The sequence below is a fragment of the Vipera berus genome (genome assembly GCF_964194415.1).
Source record: "Vipera berus genome assembly, chromosome: 1".
Lineage (NCBI taxonomy): Eukaryota > Metazoa > Chordata > Lepidosauria > Squamata > Viperidae > Vipera > Vipera berus.
The window spans coordinates 265,824,620-265,843,497 of record NC_138202.1 but is presented as its reverse complement, the minus strand read 5'-3'; the positions used below and the strand labels follow the sequence as shown (position 1 = coordinate 265,843,497).

At 37.0% G+C, this 18,878-nt stretch overlaps 1 protein-coding gene across 1 annotated transcript in view; it reads left to right on the top strand.

The window, feature by feature from the left end:
• The first annotated feature begins 5,243 nt into the window (after positions 1 to 5,243).
• The window catches only part of MOXD1 (monooxygenase DBH like 1), a 48,373-nt gene continuing 34,738 nt past the window's right edge, over positions 5,244 to 18,878 (top strand). Inside the window, exons 1-2 of the mRNA XM_081327559.1 lie at positions 5,244 to 5,528; positions 17,721 to 17,867. Coding sequence (XP_081183685.1) covers positions 5,259 to 5,528; positions 17,721 to 17,867 — 417 coding nt within the window. The 5' untranslated portion in view covers positions 5,244 to 5,258. The remainder of the gene's footprint in view (positions 5,529 to 17,720; positions 17,868 to 18,878) is intronic.

Sequence of the window (18,878 nt, the reverse complement as noted above, 5' to 3'; positions counted from 1 at the left end):
TGGCATGTATATATTTGAATCTTATAAATAACAGAAAAATTCCTATTGATTTCTAAGAACTGTCTTCTTTTCTTTTTCTAAGCAATGGTTTCATATCTTTATTTCTATTATGACACTACTGATTGGTTACTTGTATATCCTGCCCATTATTCAGCTACTGAGTATTCCCTTCTCTTAAAACACGCACTTAAATCCAAGGTTCTATTAATGCAAATTATAATAAGTAACTGATTCACCCAATTGACTATATTATTTTATTTGGAAGTCTCTTCTGCTTTCTTTTGTTCCTATTTTTCCAGAAAATCCATTTTTATACCCAGAGATTTGGCTGCTTTGGTTTAATAAAAGATGTTTCTATTAAAACCTATGATTGCATGGTTACACAGCTATGACTTACAATTTAGGACTCGCTGAAGATTAGGTTTATTATTTCTGCATGCTGCTGGGAAATCAAAAATACCTGTCACAATGATGTTTTATAAGGGAACTTAGGAAAGAAAAGGACTAAATGATTCTTCCTCCCTGTCCGTAATAAAAAAATGAGACATTACTCTTGACATGCAAAATTCTTACATCAGAAATAATATTTCCTTCTATCAGATATCCAATTGCAAACATATTAACTAGGGCAAAAGGATTGCAAATGACCAGCTGTCTGCAAGGAATATAAATCCTTCCATTCCCCACCATCCACTCAGAGCTGAAGAAGCTTTTTGGATGAGAAGTGAAATGTCTTCAAAGAAAAACAAGAAAGTCCAGTTGCTTCTTGAAAAAGCACTTTCGGGACTGAGAATCTCCATAGACATTTAGGGCAATAAACAAAGTTTGCTTGAAGTTCTCTGAGTACAATTTCTTTCATGTCAGCTTGATTTCTGATGATTTCCTGGGCATCTCCTTCTCAATTTCTTTCAGTACAGAAGCAGTTTCCCATTGTCCTTTTCTAGAACATTTTAAAATTCCCAGGCTAGCATGGAGACTTCAGACTGCCTGGATAAGAACGCTGTCATTTAAGTACTAAGGTCTTGCTTAGCTTCTGGGCCCTGATATGCTTCTACTAGTTGAAACAAAAGCAGAAATGAATTTAAAAGGTTTTTTGTTAAAAAAAATAAATATATACAGTATATGGTACTTCATACATACTTGTCTTTGGGTCCTAACTTTGAAACTGACTTGGACTTATTTGGAAGCCATCCAATTCTGTTAGGGTAAATAAAACAAGAATTGGTAACTCTAAAATCCCATTGTTTAGTTTTATGAAAACATTGTTTAGACAGGTTTTATAAAAGGAATATTGTCTGCTCCAATTAATTAGCAGAAAAAAGAATACATATGTATTTATTGGTATTTACAATATAATTTAACTTCAAAGTTGATGATGATGTTGATGAAGATGGTAACAGGAGGAAGGCCCAGAAAATTTTATTAACATTTCAAAGTGCTGGTTTTGACCTATATTCCTGGGCTCTATATTCTTTAGGAATCATCTTGTCCAGATAGAGTATGCCTAACCAATGGGTAAATGCAGAGATCCCATCCTAGGATAATTCAACCAGAATAAAATCTCAAAACAATCCTTCTTGGTTGTGGTCTTGATGCATTGGATATGGACCGGGTATTTTTCTATCAGTCTTCCACTAGGTAGTTAAGATAATTTTGTCTGAACAAACATTGAGAGTTTGATTTCTCTGAGTTGTTTTGATTACTTTGTTTTTAAACTCTATTGTAAACTACCAAGAATGAGGAGACTGTAATTGTAATATATAAATAAACAGGATTTTTTTTAAAAAAAAATGATTATATGGCAAGACAACCTCCTTTCCTTTTGTAGAAAAATAATAATTCAAATGTTGAATTGAACTATATCAACAATCCATTACTCCAAATGAGGTGTATATTTTTTCTTCCATACTCATTTGATTAGTCTACAATTCCTCTGCCAAAAATGCCTTTATTCTTGGTGTCTTAGCAATTTTTCTCCCCACCCCCTCACCCCACCTCTAAAACATTAAATGTTCCTTGAAATTGAACCTGTTCATTTTGGAAGTGTATGATAAGCTTAACTGAAATAGACTTTGGAGACAGCAAGAAAAGAAGTATAAGAGTTCACTCACTTCTTTAATATCATATGGTTGCATGAGCAGTCACACAAATTGGTTGCTGTGAAAAAGACCAGGTAATTTAATATGAACTGAAAAATATATTATAGAGGAAGAAAACTGGGCATGTCACTTAATAAAACACTTCATATTAACTAGGACCAATATGAAAATATAGAGAATAGGGGATAGTAACAGGGCCAGGGCAATTAATTCTAGCAGATTAATAAACAAAAGTTATGTTAGAAGAAAGATGAGAATGAATTAGAAGAAGGTGTTTGAGTTTACACAAAAGTAGAATCACAAAACTCCCTCCTTTTTCCCCTCTGAAAGCAAAATCCGTCTTTAAATGTTCCTGCTTGTTTGAGCCAGAATACTAGTAAACAGTAGAAATAAAACCTGAGTACTACATTTAACATTCCTCACTCAAAGCATAGTGATTGCAGAATCTTGGTATTATCATTTTGACATTCTGGTGCCCAGATATGATGCTGTCACTTACATCTCTAAACTAAAACAGTCCAGCTGCAACTAGATGGGATAGGCTAAGTCAGGGGTAGGCAACCTTGGCTCCTTTATGACTCATGGACTTCAACTCCCAGAATTCCTGAGCCAGCTGTGCTGGCTCAGGAATTCTGGGAGTTGAAGTCCACGAGTCATAAAAGAGCCAAGGTTGCCTACCTCTGGGCTAAGTCATCATAAAGCAACTTCTTAAATAGGTTCAGCTGCAAGATTTACAGAACGTTATCATAAGAACAGTAATTCAATAATGTGCTGTTAAAACAAGCTTTATTTAATGAGGTGACAGAGATATTTATTCCTTCTTCTGACAGGGCAGTTGATCCTAATGGTCTCTAGAAGAGAAGACCCCAATCCTACTTCCAGTTTGGTGGAGCAACATGCATTGGAAGAAGCAATGGTTGTGGTTGACCTTCTGTTTTTTTCTTTGTCCATCTGGTCTAATCAAATGTACACCTCTATTACTCAATTGGTGCTTTGGTGAATTTCAACAGCTTGCTAGCCCTTGGGTTCAGCATTTGCTTCAGAAATTTTCCACGATGCTATCAATTATGATTTCAACATTTGTTTGAATGACTGGAAAAATCAAGTTTAAGGTAACTCTTCTATGTCTAAGAGAGTAAAAATTGTTCAGACATAGCAGCCCTTTCTGGTGCATAGAGTTTATAGCAGTATCACATAATCTTCTGCAATAAACATTGTTTTGCTTGAGTTCATCCATTGAATTTTCCAGGAGTACTCAAATATAGTGTCTGGACTATCATTACTCTTAAACTTTAACATTATTCAGAGTGCTATTACATTAAAAATTCTTTTAAAATGGGTTCGCATTAAGTTTCTCATATATTTTATACAGATTGCATAGGGGAAAAAAGTGGTGATTGATGAATAAATCACTTTGGTATCCATTTTACTAGGTAATTAAAGCTAGAAATGAGTGCCTAATTAGGAGTTAAAATGAGTATGCATAATGAGTATTTTTCACAGTATTTTCACTTAAATCTTTTGGAATGCAGCTTTCACTCTGTTATGACCTGCCTTTTAGCTCTCAAGATACAATAGCATAAAATGTCAAAATAAGAAATGTTTCCACCCTGTGTAATTGCAAGATATGCTGTGACTTGTCCAGACTGCAGCTTACCTCATGGCTGATTCAATGCTAGAACAGTGGTAAACAGTCTGGATGGTAGCCCAGCCAGTAAAAGTGGGTAGTGGTCATGATTTGATTCATTTTTAGGTAGTAAAGGGATTCATTCATTCATTCATTCATTCATTCATTCATTCATTCATTTATAAAAGTCCCTCTTCTGAATCACACTGATTATGCCCTAATCTCCTCATCAGCTTGTTGGACTTCCACAGAAGAAATCAGGCATGTCAAATCTCAACACCCAACATACGAAGAAAGTTTCTCCTTGCAGCAGTTTCACCGTAATGTCACAGTGTCTTCTTCCATCACAGGCCCTTGCTCTGCTTCTGCTGAGCCTTTGAACTCTTGTAAGGTAGTCCAGATAGGGAATAAACCCAGAGGAACTAATTCTACTTTATTAAGAGAATCTTGCAAGTCTGAAAATGTATTTTCTTTCCCTTGTCAACCTTGCACGCCCAAGAAACCAAGGAGGGGCTCTTCAGAAACTTTTGCCATGCCCCACATGCCTCCTGTGGGCTCAGCTGCCCCTTATCCCATTGGCTGTGGCTCTTCCCCCTATCTCTGACAGTCATTCCCACATGCCATCACACCCTCTTCGTAGCCTTGGATTAGGAAAATTCAGTGCGATGTTGTCTTCGTGAGGCAATGAATCTCCTGCATCTTTCACCTCACTCTGGAGAAAAATTTAAGCCTATCTTTCCTGTTTTTCCCTCCGCTTAGTTTCACCTGTTTTACAGGATTGTTCCGCAAAGCAAAGTGGCAGGTAGCCCCCCCGCCGCCCCCCCTTGAATGGACGGCACATGGCAGGTAGCCCCCCCTTGAATGGACGGCACGTTTTTTTAGTTTTTTTAAAATTATTATTATTTGCTTGCCAGGCAACAGGAGAAGAGCTTGTAGGATTTTCTGCCTCGCCTGCCAAAACAACTTGGCCGCCTTATTTGGGTATCAGGCTTATGGTCCCGTGAGGTGCAGGAGGAAAATGATAAGGGTGCCATGTTGTACTGTGCCTTAAGAAGCAAAATAAAGCCCTCAGCCCTTCCTCAGCAACTGGGAAAGAGTTCCCAGCCTGAAGCCTGGGAGAAGGAGAAACGTTATTTTGCTGAATAAGCTGCGGACTCTCTCCAGAACCGAGGGGAGACAGCCAGCCTTTCCATTGGTGGGCTATCCATCCCATCTTCATCTTCTGCCCGCTTTTTCCCCTCTCAGGTGGTGGCTTGGCGGGCTCCCCTCTTCTTCCTTCGGTTCCCGCTCGCCCACCCGGTCGGCTTCACGTCTAGGTTTCCACCTCCCGTTGAGCCCACCCGCTACCTCGCTCAGCCCTCCAGGCCAGGCGAGAGCCCGCCAATGAGGAGAGGCTGAGCGACTGGAGAGGCGTGAAGAGGCGGCGACGGCAAGAGCGGCAGCTTCAAGCCGTAGCGCAGTCCGGGCTCTCAGTAAAGGGCGCGCTGGCGCCGAGTCCGACTCTGCGTTCTGGAGTGCGCGCGGACGGGAGGATGCGCTGCTGGCGGCTGCCGCCGCCGCTGCTGCTGCTCTTCTTCTGGGCTTTGCCGCCTGTGCCCGGTGGGCGCCACTACCCGCACAGCGCCATGTTGGACGGCTCGTCCCTCTACCGGCTCTTGTGGGCTCACCAGGGCGACACCATCGCCTTCCGCCTGGAGGTGCGCACTCAGGGCTACGTGGGCTTCGGCTTCTCCTCCACAGGAGCGATGGCTTGGGCGGATCTGGTGGTGGGCGGCCTCGACCGGGGCAAGCCCTATTTGCAGGTGAGCAGCGAGCGGGGAAAAGAGCGGGGCCGTGAGAGGGCAACCTCCTCTTAACCCGGGCCAGCGTAAGCCGGGAAGGAAGATTGAATCGTTCGTTCTGGGGTGGTTTTGTTTTTTTGTTTTTTCTCCCCCTGCTAGCCTTTTTCGTATATTCAGAGATATTTGCTATTTCCACCTGAAGTTCGTTCATAAAGCTTAATACTTCGACTGGATTCAGAGCAGCTAACGACAGAGGCGGTTAGGACCTTCTTGAATTCCGACTTTGAGTTTGTTGGCTGGTCCCAAGCCTCTCCCCGCCTCCCGTATGGTCATCCATTTAGTGTCAAGCAGATTTCGAGTGGAGACGTTTAAACGCGCACACGCATACAAATCCAATTACACGGTCAATAAAAAGACAACACAACTGCTACATTGTGACTAGTATGATGGTTCTGGTTCTCTCTCTCTCTCTCTCTCTCTCTCTCTCTCTCTCTCCTATCAGGTTCTTTGCAGGGAAGTTTTTGCTATCCTGTGCTACTTGGCAAAGAGAAAGAGCGAAAGCCATTTTTAACAATAACAACTGGCTTCTTTTATCATTTCTTTTCATCAGTGCGGGGGGGGGGGGTGTGTGCCTTTCAGACTTGGCTAAGTCTAATTGCAAAGTGACCAGATAGGCAACATGCTACCTAGCAAAGCCACAATTATAGGAATAGTTCCTCTCCATTTCACGGGGGTTGGGTTTTACTACTTTTAATGTGTTTTAACCTATTGTAAGAGTTGTGGGCACTATGTTTAATCTCTTTTAATTTTTGTATTCTGTCTTTTAACATGTACTGCCCTGTTCACCGCCCTGAGTCCTCCGGGAGAAGGGCGGTATACAAATAAAATTAATAAAAATAATAAATAAATAAATAATATCAGCAGGCAGCAATTGTGTCCCTTTTATGTTTTCAGTCAGTAAAAGTTCATCTCAGCCTTCACTTAGAATCTTGAATTACACACTTCAGCAATTTGCTGAATATATTTTATCTTTATCTGCAAGATTCTCAGAAAGAAAAGATGAATATAAATACTGTTAGTAACATTTGTCTTTGGGCTTCCAGGTGATTGCACAACAATTCTAAATACTCTTGTTTGCCAAGTCTCTGGTAGCTCTCCTAGGGGGAGAGCAAATTAATTGAATAATGTCTGCCTGTTTTCATTTAATAGTAAATTGGCATTCAAATTTATAAATGATTACATTTTATGGCAAACACATATGCGGACTGAATTAACTCACAATTGAATCTCTTAGAATCATGTAGCTGTGGAGTTGGAATTAACTATAAAGATCATCTAATCCAACCTCTGTTTTTAGGTCATAATATAAAGTACCATGTAATATGTAAGTATTTATTTAAACTGCCCTAGGCAGAAAGGTAGCAAACTACAGATGAATTCCATCCTTAGTGCAATTATCTGTGTTTATAGCTCAGTTAGCAGCTACGTTCTACTAATACTAACTTAATCCTACCCTAAAGATGGTTGGATGGTTACATATGTTGATTGATACTTTTCTCCATGCAGTAATTAAATACATATTTTTGTTCATAGTTTAAGTAAGGAGAGCAGATTGATTGGATATAATTCTAAAAAGTATTTGATAGAGATTTTTACAAGAAATCCTAACATAAATTGAGCAGCTAGAGATTGAAAAGTAGAACCAGCTGGACAAGCATTTTGTCTACCTAGCTCTATAATGACAACTCTAACTTAGACTGACAGCATTAGGATGCATATTAGATGGCATTAATGAATAATTTTTTCATGTTTAACATATGAATATTTACTTACATTTTCAGTGATATTAATGATTCCTAAAATACTGAACAAATAACATACCAGCAGGCACTAGCTTCTCCAAAAGCTCCTAATAAGCTAAAGCATTTAAAAAGACCTATGACATAGAAACTAAATTCTAGACTTGTGAAAATTTAACTTTGAAGGAAAAATATATACTGTTTCCTTAGAAATGTAATCTGATACAATCCAGCAGTGAATTTTGGTTCTTCGGTCCATCTTATTTCAGTGATTCAGTTCTGCATTGAGTGTGTTCACAATAAGCCTCCAGATGTTTACAGAATGGGCATTGATTATAGTTCTTCTTTATTTAAACATTTAATCACATTTTCTCTTTAGTTTTGTTTTTATTTCTATCCTTAAGCAACTAGTTGTAGTTGCTATTTATAATGCCATCAATATTTGTGGTGCTTTCCTTGTTTCAGTAGAATAATAATAATAAAAAGTAGGTCTCTGGCTCAAGGTCCTTGCAGGTCATATCAATTCTGAAATAGAATATTTATACCACTGAGATGGCCAGTTTATATTTATTTTATTTATTTTTTTATTTTAATTCCATTTATATCCCGCCCTTCTCCGAAGACTCAGGGCGGCTTACAAGCTTAGCAGTAGCCTTCATTCTATGTATATGCCTGCTTATTAGGGCTTTCACACACCCCCCCAAGCGGCATTATTACAAAGTCAGCTTAATTGCCCCCAACAATCTGGGTCCTCATTTTACCTACCTCGGAAGGATGAGTCAACCAACCTTGAGCCTGGTGGGATGCGAACCTGCACTAATTGCAGGCAGCTGGTGTTATTTAAGGAGGCATTAGCCCACTGCTCCACCAAGGCTCTTTCTGACATGTCAGTTGCCTTTTTAAATAAAAAATATCTTCTGTTTACTAATAGAATAAAATGTTTTCCTTCCAGTGTTCATGCTGGTTCTGGAGGAAGAGTCTTTCCCTTTCATTGCAGTCAGTTAGCACAGAAATAGGGCTAGAAACCAGGAGACATGAATTCTAGTTTCGCCTTAGACATGAAAGCCAGCAGGGTGACTTTGAGCCAGTTATTCTCTCTCAGCTCAACCCTCCTCACAGGGTTGTTGCTTGGTGGAAAATAAAAGGAGGAAGGAGTATTGGGTATGCTCCCACCCTGAGTTGCTGATGAAAATAATAAAGGTGGGATATAAATAAATACATAAATATGTATATATGTCTGTAATTTTTGGTCATTTGTGACTAGACAATGAGTTGCTACACAACTCATAGTAGTTGATACACACATAGAAACACAAATAGATGCACACCAACTACATAAACAAGCCAGAATGTTCTTCTAAAAGAAATCTATTTTCTAGGTATCAGCAAAGGTTCTGATAAAAATATAAATAATGCTTTCTTTGGCTTTATCACATTGTCACTATATTCTACCTGAGGTTGTGGCTTTAAAATGTGCTATGATAGAGTACAACTTAAAGGGTTCTTCTGTTGCCTCCTGCAAATAGATCAATCAGGTTGAAGGGTACAGAACAATTAGTGTTCTGTACCAGCCTGCTACCGGCCCTGCAGAAAAGGCAGGGACAACCCCTTTACAAACGGCAAGAGGCTGGAATTAAGCCTGCCAAATTTATTAAGATAAAACAGAGCAAAACAAGACACCAACCATGAAACAGGAGCTATGAAACAGGAACTAATCAAGCGGTTGCCTTCAGCAAACCAGCCCTCCCACGCATTCCCCTTTTATACAGTTCAGGGCGTGGCTTCTCTCTGCCTCCTTCTGAGGTGCCCCATTGCCTTCCTCTGTTTACTCCTGATTGACTGCCTCCTGCGTCGGGCGTCCTTGAACAGGGCCAGCTGTGGGTCATCTTCATCCACGCTGTCAGGCTCACACAGCTGGGTCTCCGTCATGACCAGGTGGGAGGGGCCTGGCTGAGGGCTCTCATCAGCAAGATCTTTAACCCCCTCAGCAAGCTCTTCAACACCCCCCTCCTCCTCCTCTGAGTCATCCGACCCAACTGCCGAACCCACAGGCTGACCCTGAATCACAACAATTAGGTTATAAAGGGTGAAACACAGAAAGGATCTTTCTGAAGGGCTGAGACATTCTTCAAAGGTATGGCTGAGAGGGAGTGTGCAGGGGATGACAAGCATTCTAGCCAACAGAGTGGGAAACTAGCACTATTTGGGAAGTGTAAGATCTATGTTTAAATAGCAGGAGTCTATCAAACATGCGATTCACAGATTTGTGAACTACATAAAAAAGGAAAATAAAGAGCTGAGCTAATAGGAAAATACTGGGAAAGTTTATAGTACTATGTACTGTATAAAGCCAATCATGAGAACTTTTTAAGGTCATTATATGATGCAGACTGGTGAGGTTATTGTGAATATGTTGAAGTATGGAGAATCCCACCCTCAACAATGCAGTGATAGAAAGATGCTGGCTGGATAAATATGGGTGCTGCCTCAGAGAAATTGCTCAATCTATTTAGACTCATAGTTGTATTATGCATGCAATATTGCCAATCTAAATTTTTTACAGACTACTTGCCACAAGAACGCTCAAGGCAGCTCTAACCTTTCATTTTTTTCTTTTCTTTTTTTTATTATTAAAAAGTCTTTAGGGCTTACTTGAGTTTCCATTCTGCAGCTCAATTCTTAACCTTCTCTTTAGTTGTCAGATCCTCTTTCTTCTGGTCTGGAATTACGCATCCCTAACTGTAGCTCCAAGTATCTATTTTGCAGAGAGTAATCCTTCTTTATGAATGCGGGTTTTGTGTGATTTATTTAAGAAGGTTGCATTGTAAGGGCCTTCTGTTGAACTCTTACATAAAAATACTCATTTGAGAATTATTATTTTTTTGAATAGCTCTTCATTAATGTTTGAAAATTCTATATTCATCACACTCACTAGTTTTCTGGTACCCCAGATAAAGAATATCTGCTTATCAAATACAGTATATGCATGGAAATCATTTGGATATGTTATTAAGAATTAATTGGATTTTAAAAAGTGAAAAGCAGTGAATGGAACTCTGCTGTTTTTTAAACATACTCTTGACAAAGAAGTTTTTAACAAACAGAAAGATAAACAAGGAGAAAATGTCAAGGTGGCACACATTTTAAATATCACCTGGTGCTTGGTTGTAGATACTGCATGCCTTTGGGAAACACACTGTATCTTTAAGAATCTTTTCTGGCATGTTAGTCTGAGGTTAAAAAAAAGGATTCTTAAAAATTCAGTGTGTTCCCCAAAGGCATGCAGTATCTACAACCAAGCACCAGCTAAGACATGTTAATACTACTTAGCTATTTCTTTTTTCTGCTAGTGCAAGGGTCCTTCTGGAAGAAGTCATCATTTCTTATGCTTTCCTGCACAAGATGTTTGAAGAACAGATGAAATACAATGCATGCACTGGTCATTCTTAATCTGTGAGAGATTTCAACCTTAATAGCCATATGTTATGGTTGAATTAATTGAATGTATTGATTTTTTTTAAAAAAATGCCTATGTTATTGGGGCATTTAAAGGTTTTTCATAACTTTACAAACTTGAAAATTATGTATTTAAGCCCAAATTAATTAAATTAGTAATACAATAGATGCTAAGCCATTTAGTTTTCTTAGAAATATTTCAAATTACAAGTCAGATCCCAGATTATAACTCTGGATTGCCTCTGACTATTGAAACATGTTTGCATTATTTTGACACATCACAGTGCATTAATATTGCAAGAATGTGTTTGTGAAAAGCATTCACATGATACAATTTAGGAATACTAGTAAGCACAATCATCTTCCTACCATATAATTGGTATCTTTTTGATTATTGGCATTCCATATAATCTTTTAGTTTCATTGCCAATTATGCGCAAATCTGCTTGTAAAGATAATTTTCTTCATGTCATGATCCATAAGTGGAACTGTATGCTGCAATCTGATAAATCTTGGGCATTTTAGCCCCAAAAGCAGACTCTGTCTTCTGCTTAATTTAAATGTATCCAGCTTGTATGTTTCTAAACTTGATGACATTCCTTAATCACTCAGTTCTTACTGTTGTCAATTCAATTCAATAATCTGCATCAGTCTCGTGTACTGTATATTAGAATTACATAGAATTTCATATTTGTAACATTCTCTATAGTAAAATTGTGTTTCTCCAGACATCCATTTAGTGGATTTTGGATGTAATGGCCAAATTTATATTCAGATCTCACCCCTGAAATAACCAAGATCTATGATGGAATGGAAAATGTAAACATCTACTATTCTACAGTATTTATGCTCTCCAAGACATACAAACTTTACTTATGGGAGAGACTGAGATCTGGAAGAAAGGCAGGTAAGGTTTTTCAATGTACTGAGTTTCTCATGGAAGGAGAGGAAATGAGCTAGGTTGACTGGATTCAGAAACAGATAACAAGCAAAACATCTAGTTACCAAAGATCAAGTTAAGGAACAGCAGTCTGCTGAAGAAATCTGTATGTTCCATGGTGACCCAAGATCACAAAAGGGGAGAATACACAATGAAGAATTCACATAATCTGTGCAGATTTCCATAGGGAGAAGAAGACCCAATTCTATCTACTTAGTGCAGATGTCTAGACTGAAAAGAAGACACAATTCTTTTTATCATATCCAGGGAGAAAGGAATATCTGAATTTCAGAGTTGTAGTAGTTATGACAGGTTGCCAGCTAAGTTTAGTTAAAGCCCTTGATTAACTCTTTGGGGAATTTAATTGTGGCTGCATTTTAAGTTTGGCTGTCATATTAACAGAAGCAATAATGTTGCAGAGGAGGAGAAAGTTAATTTTATACTAGTAGACCAATTAGGCCACAAGGCAATTCACTACATTCCTTTGAACCCAGAAGGAAGCAGAGGGTAAAGCTCTATTTGAATACCTTAGCTGAATTCTATTTGCATAATTAACTGGCAAAAAAGTCGGTCTGATGTCTGTTGTTATGCTAAAAATAGAAAAAAAATCAGAATGGATCATTTTTCATTATTTATTTTGTCTCATCATTTCTAAGATGTTATGACCCAACTGATTTCCAAACTCTGCCCAGGCAATTTATTTATATTATTTGCATCAATTTACATCATTTATGTAAAATGATGCAAATTGAAACATTAAAAAGAACAGTGATATACGTAAATGCAGATTTAATGGCCACCATTTCTTTCTTCACGTCCATTAATTTTTATTGTGTAAGAAAATATCAGTATTATGTAATTTATTTAGATTATAGACATAGATAATCTTAAAAGTCTGGTAATCTATTATTAGAGGCTAGCCTTTTTTCTATCAAAATATTGTAATAAAATAATCAGATAAATATCATGGGCTTAAATCTTTTTGCTTACATTCATATAATTTTATTCAGGATAATTAACTATAATTAACAATAACAAGTAATCTTGGCTCATTAAAACAAAATCCATATAACATTGAAATAAAATAATTTAGGATGTTTTAAAAATGGACAGTGGAAAACTGCCAAAGGATCTTTAAAAATGACAACATGCAAAGTCAGGAAACGGATGCCCACTTTGGAAAATACTTGCTAGAAGTGTAGTTTCTTAGCAACTAATGAGAGAAAATAATTTGGATTGCTTAGTGAAAAATTAATGTGAAATCAAATGGCAAATTCTGAATTGGAGATTATTGAGAAAAATGTAAAATGAAATTCTGAATATCACCATTTATTCTCCACAGATTTCTAGCAGTTTTATTGTAAATAACAGAAGCAGAACAAAAATATTTGACAAAAATATTTGACAAAAATATAAAAAAGACTCTTAATTAGAGAGATTAGAGACTGAATGTATGCTTGAAAGGAAACTTTTAACCAACTTCCAGAAAGTTGTTAAGGAAAACATGAAAACTGCTTTTCACTAAACAAATTACACATTTAAGTGCTGGTACCCAAAAGGCCTTTTCCATACCTTTAAACAAGTTGATTCAGAAATTGAACAAACAAGAGCCAATTCATAAGTAAGAAGCACCCTTTCAAATGTCCTGGCCTTAGATGTTTCAGTGCTTTAAATGTCATCACCACAAACACTATTTAATGCAAGTAATGTAAATTTGCCTTTTGGTTGAGGTTCACTTCTGATGATTTACATAGAGACATATAGAGAGAGTTTTCTTGGTTGATCATGAAAAATTAAGCTGACCTGGTTGGTATGAAGGGCTGTAGGGTAGAGAGGGCATTTTTTTAAAAAAAAAAGTCCAGTAAAAGGACAATAATAAGGTATTTCGTACTGTTGCCAAGAAAAACACATGAATGTGTTCATTAAGTTACCAGCTATCAAGCTCAACTAGAGACAATCTTAACTTGGATTCTATCTGGCAACAAATTGGAAGTCACTGCAATTTATTTTCCCTATATGAACTTATAGGTAACACAAAAATAGCTGCATTTTGGGCAAACTGGAATTTTTTGAATACTGCTTCAGAAGTAGCCATATGTAGAATGCATTGTAACAACTGAAACAGGATGTAATTAAAGGATATTGTATGTTGTTGTAAACTGTCCAGAATCACTTAGGTGAGATGGGTGATGTAGAATTTAATAAAATAAATAAACAAGTACTTCTGCTTGACTAGGTATCTATTCTCATGGAATAGACAACCATGAGAAACCTTAAACTCCAAACCTTAATTCATGGCCTTCCAAATCAAGCAGCCTCTTATTCTGGAAGTTCACCCACTCTTTTAACCAAACCAAACAGCATGCTTCAGTTTTTCATACTCACTACCAGCACCTGAGGCTCTGGATCATGCCCAAAGAATTTTCAGTACAATACATAGGTTTTTTAAGTATTAGTCATTTATAACATAACATCTGAAAATACAAAAGCGTGTCTAATAAAACGATTATTAAAATCAACATTTACTTTAACTTTATCTTACCACAAATATCCATGCCCTCCAAACCTTAATTCATGGCCTTCCAAATCAAGCAGCCTCTTATTCTGGAAGTTCACCCACTCTTTTAACCAAACCAAACAGCATGCATCAAAATACAATTTCAAATCTGGTAAACTCAGACCCCCTCTTTCCTTGGCATCTTGCAATAATTTGTATTTGATTCTTGTTTTCTTCCCTTGCCATATAAATTTAGAGATATCTCTCTGCCACTGTTTAAATGGAATATCCATTGCAAGTATTGGTATAGTACAACAAATATGTTTTTGATGGGATTGATTTTTCATTCAGTCTGTCTTTCTCACTCCAATCCACAATTTGGATTTTCCCTCAGAGTCTGTTGTTTGATGAATTGGTATGAAGAAAGTGTGGATATTTTATCACAGTTACATCCATCTATGCTTTATATAATTATTTATATTTTAGGTAATTTTTTTGAATGTGTAAAATCCCAATAGCCATTTAATGGACATTCACCTCTATCAGAAATTCTACATTCTAAAAAAACATTAGTTATTTCTTTTTCTTTCTTTCTTTCTTTCTTTCTTTCTTTCTTTCTTTCTTTCTTTCTTTCTTTCTTTCTTTCTTTTTATTTTAATTTGGATAAGTAATACAATTTTGCATTATGTGGAGAAAGTTGGCATACACAAATTTTCTATGATTTAAAATACTGGAATATAAAATCATATGAAACTGAATCAAAGATCCCAATAAGTAAAAGGAATTCTTTTATATTAAATGCATTAAATATGGAATTTATTGCCAAATTATACAGTGAGATTAAAATGGATTCATATATTCATGAAAACGTTTTGCTTCTCATCCAAGAAGCTTCTTCAGTTCTTCAGAACTGAACTGAAGAAGCTTCTTGGATGATAAGCGAAATGTTTTCAAGGACAAAAAAATCAAGGAAGTCTAGTTGCTTTTGGAAAAGCACTTTGGGACAACCATGTTCTGGATGATTGAGAATCTTCATAGACATACAGTATATTCATGGAAATACACTATGGGCTACAAGTTGTGGAAGCTAAAAATAACTAGCCATGTGCTTCACCATTGCAAAACAGAATGTTGGTTTATAGAGATAGATGATGGTATGATGCTATTTAGATTTCTTTACATTCATAAAGGTTTCTTACTTCTGTGCCCAACATAGTAGCCACTGTACCAGTCCAATAATTAAAATGTTGCTAGCATAAAGGCTTGCATGCAGCATACAATTGGTTAATCAAGGTCTCAGATAAACTTGGTAAGCTTTTATGCTAGGGAGCCATAAACAGTATTTTCTTATTACTGACTTCATTGTTAAAAGAAGGCAAAATCTACTACAGGTTGCATGGATGTAGAGGATTTCTCCTCTATATAAACACCTGTTCAGGCCTATGAAGACAGCTGTCCCTTTTTTCCCTCAAGGTTTCTTCTACAGCTGTGCTTTCTTTTTTTAAGGGATAAAATAAAACTTATTTGCATCTTTTTGCTACATCCTTAAGAAATTACTCCCTGCCATTTTGTATAGCAGTAATCAGAAGCCATATCAACTACAAATCCTTTTTAAAAGAACAAGTGCAGGGTCACAGCATGTGAGGAGCAATTCATGGCTTCCTCTATAAGAAATTATACACCAGAATGTTTATGATCTGCAAAATCATCTTACTGTGTATTACTGCAATTTCTAAATGACTTCTATTGAATGAAACATATCTGATTCATTCACTTTATCCAGCAGCCCAGAATTGCCTACACTAGGGTGTGTGATTGTATGTGAATGTGTGTAGATAGGTTAATTTCAGTAACTGCTGCAAAACATGTTGACTTTACCATAATAGAGATAGCTGGCATGCTAAATAGGCAGCCCAGTGTTTTCCAGATGTTTTATCCTCCAGCGCATAAAATGAAGACTCTATGAGCAATGAGTGAGAATTGTTCAAAATATCTGGAATGCAGTGGCCTAAGTTGCCATGTCATGGGCAGGAGATATCCATGTTACTGAGAACCAAAATAGTGGTTACAACGAATATGCTATTCAAGGTAATATGTAAATTGAGTGTAATTTTGCCGAATTACTGTTTGGTTAAGAAAATAAATAATATAACATAAATTGGTTGCTTATCAGGGAAGTGACTAAATTTCAAACAAAATAAACAGTTGTTTCCCTGTAGCTCTACCAACCGGTAGTGTCACATGATTGCAGATTACTGCAGATAGTATGATGTCATATTATTGGTTATAAAAAAAACTAGCTGGCAATACAATTGCTAAAATAAATTCCTTACAACAAAAACTCACTGGGATTTTCATTTTGCTCATAGACTTCAATTCTGTTGATTTGGGGTATTGATCTTCCTTATCTACTCTTGTTTTTCACTTAGCCTAAAAGCTTTGGGAGCGGAGATATTTACAGCAGTACCCTTTTATTTACATCTAAAAATAAGATATAATTTAATTTTATCCAAATTTTCATTAAAATGGAAACACTCTTTTAAATAGTACTTTTGCCACCTCCTTAAAGCATCTGCAAATTTTATATCTCTGTGTGGTCACTATGCAAACTAGGAACAATTGCATAAAGTTCTTAGACAGAATATTAAGCAATATTATCCTAATCTCAATGGAATTTGTTTTGGAATGGCAATGCTAAAATGGCAATGCTAAAACTGTGTTGAATTGGATGGTCGAAAAAGCAGCTGCACTTTATAACACAGAATTCAGAGGTGAAGAGGTTAATGATAGCACATTATTAATGCAGCTTATTTATAATATCATCTTCAGCTACAGTGAGGACCAGGATAATGTGTCCTTGAAACAGCAGGGAGACTCTCTAAAACATTTCTACAGTTTGACAATATGAGGAGGTATACAGTACAATATCATATTCCAATTTAATGTTTCCTCGAAAGAGAGTATATATTATCCTCTTGTAAATAAGTGCATGGGAACTAAGAAAAGTGATTTAGAGTAAGAGTAGAAATATTATATTTCTTGATTTTACCCACCACCCAACAGGGAAAAACAGTAAAGGGTATCTTAAGAGAGATGAAGATACACATAAAAATAGTGCATATATTATGTAGTAGCCAGATAAAACAACTATGAAGTCACGTTGAAAGGAAGAGGAGATATTATCAATATAATTTGTTCTTGACAATCTTATTTTTTTCAAATATGTGTTTGCTATCTCCGCTCATACTGTACTCTTATGATTACAAAATAGATAGCTCTTTAGGTAAGGGTCTTTTATTATATCACACTTACTGAATGTAGAATTTATACAATGTTAATTATATTCAAAAGGACAGAATCAAAAATAATTAGATTTCTCTCTCATTGGTTAATGTAAAGTATTTATTAGAGAATCTCAACACATGCTTCATATATTCTTCCTCGCAAAATTGAAAAGGTTGTGGAGTTCAGAACATTTTAAAAGAACAGCAGGATAATGTTTTGATTTCTATCTTCAACAGGATTGCTTCACCAATGCAGACAGAGTACTGAAAAAAGATTCTCAGCAGGATTACCATCTGGAGTATGCTATGGAAAATAATACCCATACAATACTAGCTTTCAGCCGGCAGCTTCACACTTGTGACCCAAATGACAAGAGCCTAACGGTAAAGGGAAATGCTAAACCTAATGTTGAAACTAAATTAGAAAAGGAGTGAAGAAGGGACAGAGCTTTGGGATCAGCTTCTCATTCACAGTTTAATTAGTATGCTGATTATGCCAAATAAATAGTCTGTATTGCTGTATGCACTGATTAGGGTAGATACGATGTGAGTGTCTTCTCTGATTCAGTGAGGATTTATTCTGTTGCGGGGGCACAATGGCTCACTGGTTAAAGATGCTGAGCTTGTCAGCTGGAAAACTGACAGCCCGGGTTCAAGATCCGAGTGCTGCGCAACAAGGTAAGCTCCCATTCTTGCTCCAGTTCCTGCCCATCTAGTAATTCGAAAGCATGCAAATGCAAGTAGATAAATAGGTACCACTTTGGTGGGAAGCTAACAACATTCTATGTGCCTTGCCATTTCGTTATGCTTGCCACACGACCACAGAAGTTTCTTTGGACAACACTGGCTCCCTTGGCGAAGAAACAGAGATAAGCACAGCCCCCTAGAGATGGAAATGACTGGGCAGGGGGCTGGGGGCTGAGGAACTTTCCAGGACAGAACTGAAGTATACAGAAGATGTGGCAAGTTAAGAACCTTTGATAACAGCCCCACAGCCATACTAGCCTATGTAGAATACGCTATAGTAGACCAAATGGAAGGTTACCTCAGGGCAAATTACTTTTGTATCAAACATACAAAAGCAAAATGTAAAATTAAAAAGGGGAAATAATAATCCCATTCAGATTTAAAACAATGTACATTAACAACATATATTGATATAGAAGTGTGATCAGCAGTATTTGAAACATGCGACCCATCAGAAGTTTCTGAACTTCTGAACTAGTGTTCTTCAACTTTGGTCACGCTGATAGCAACTACAAGCAATTCTACTTTGGCAACATCTGGTGAGCCATATGTTCCCCAGGCCCTTGGAAGGTGGAAAATATATTCAGGTAGGCTGTGATCATAGAATTAGACTTCTCTTTACATAACTCCTCAGCAGTGTTTCTTTTT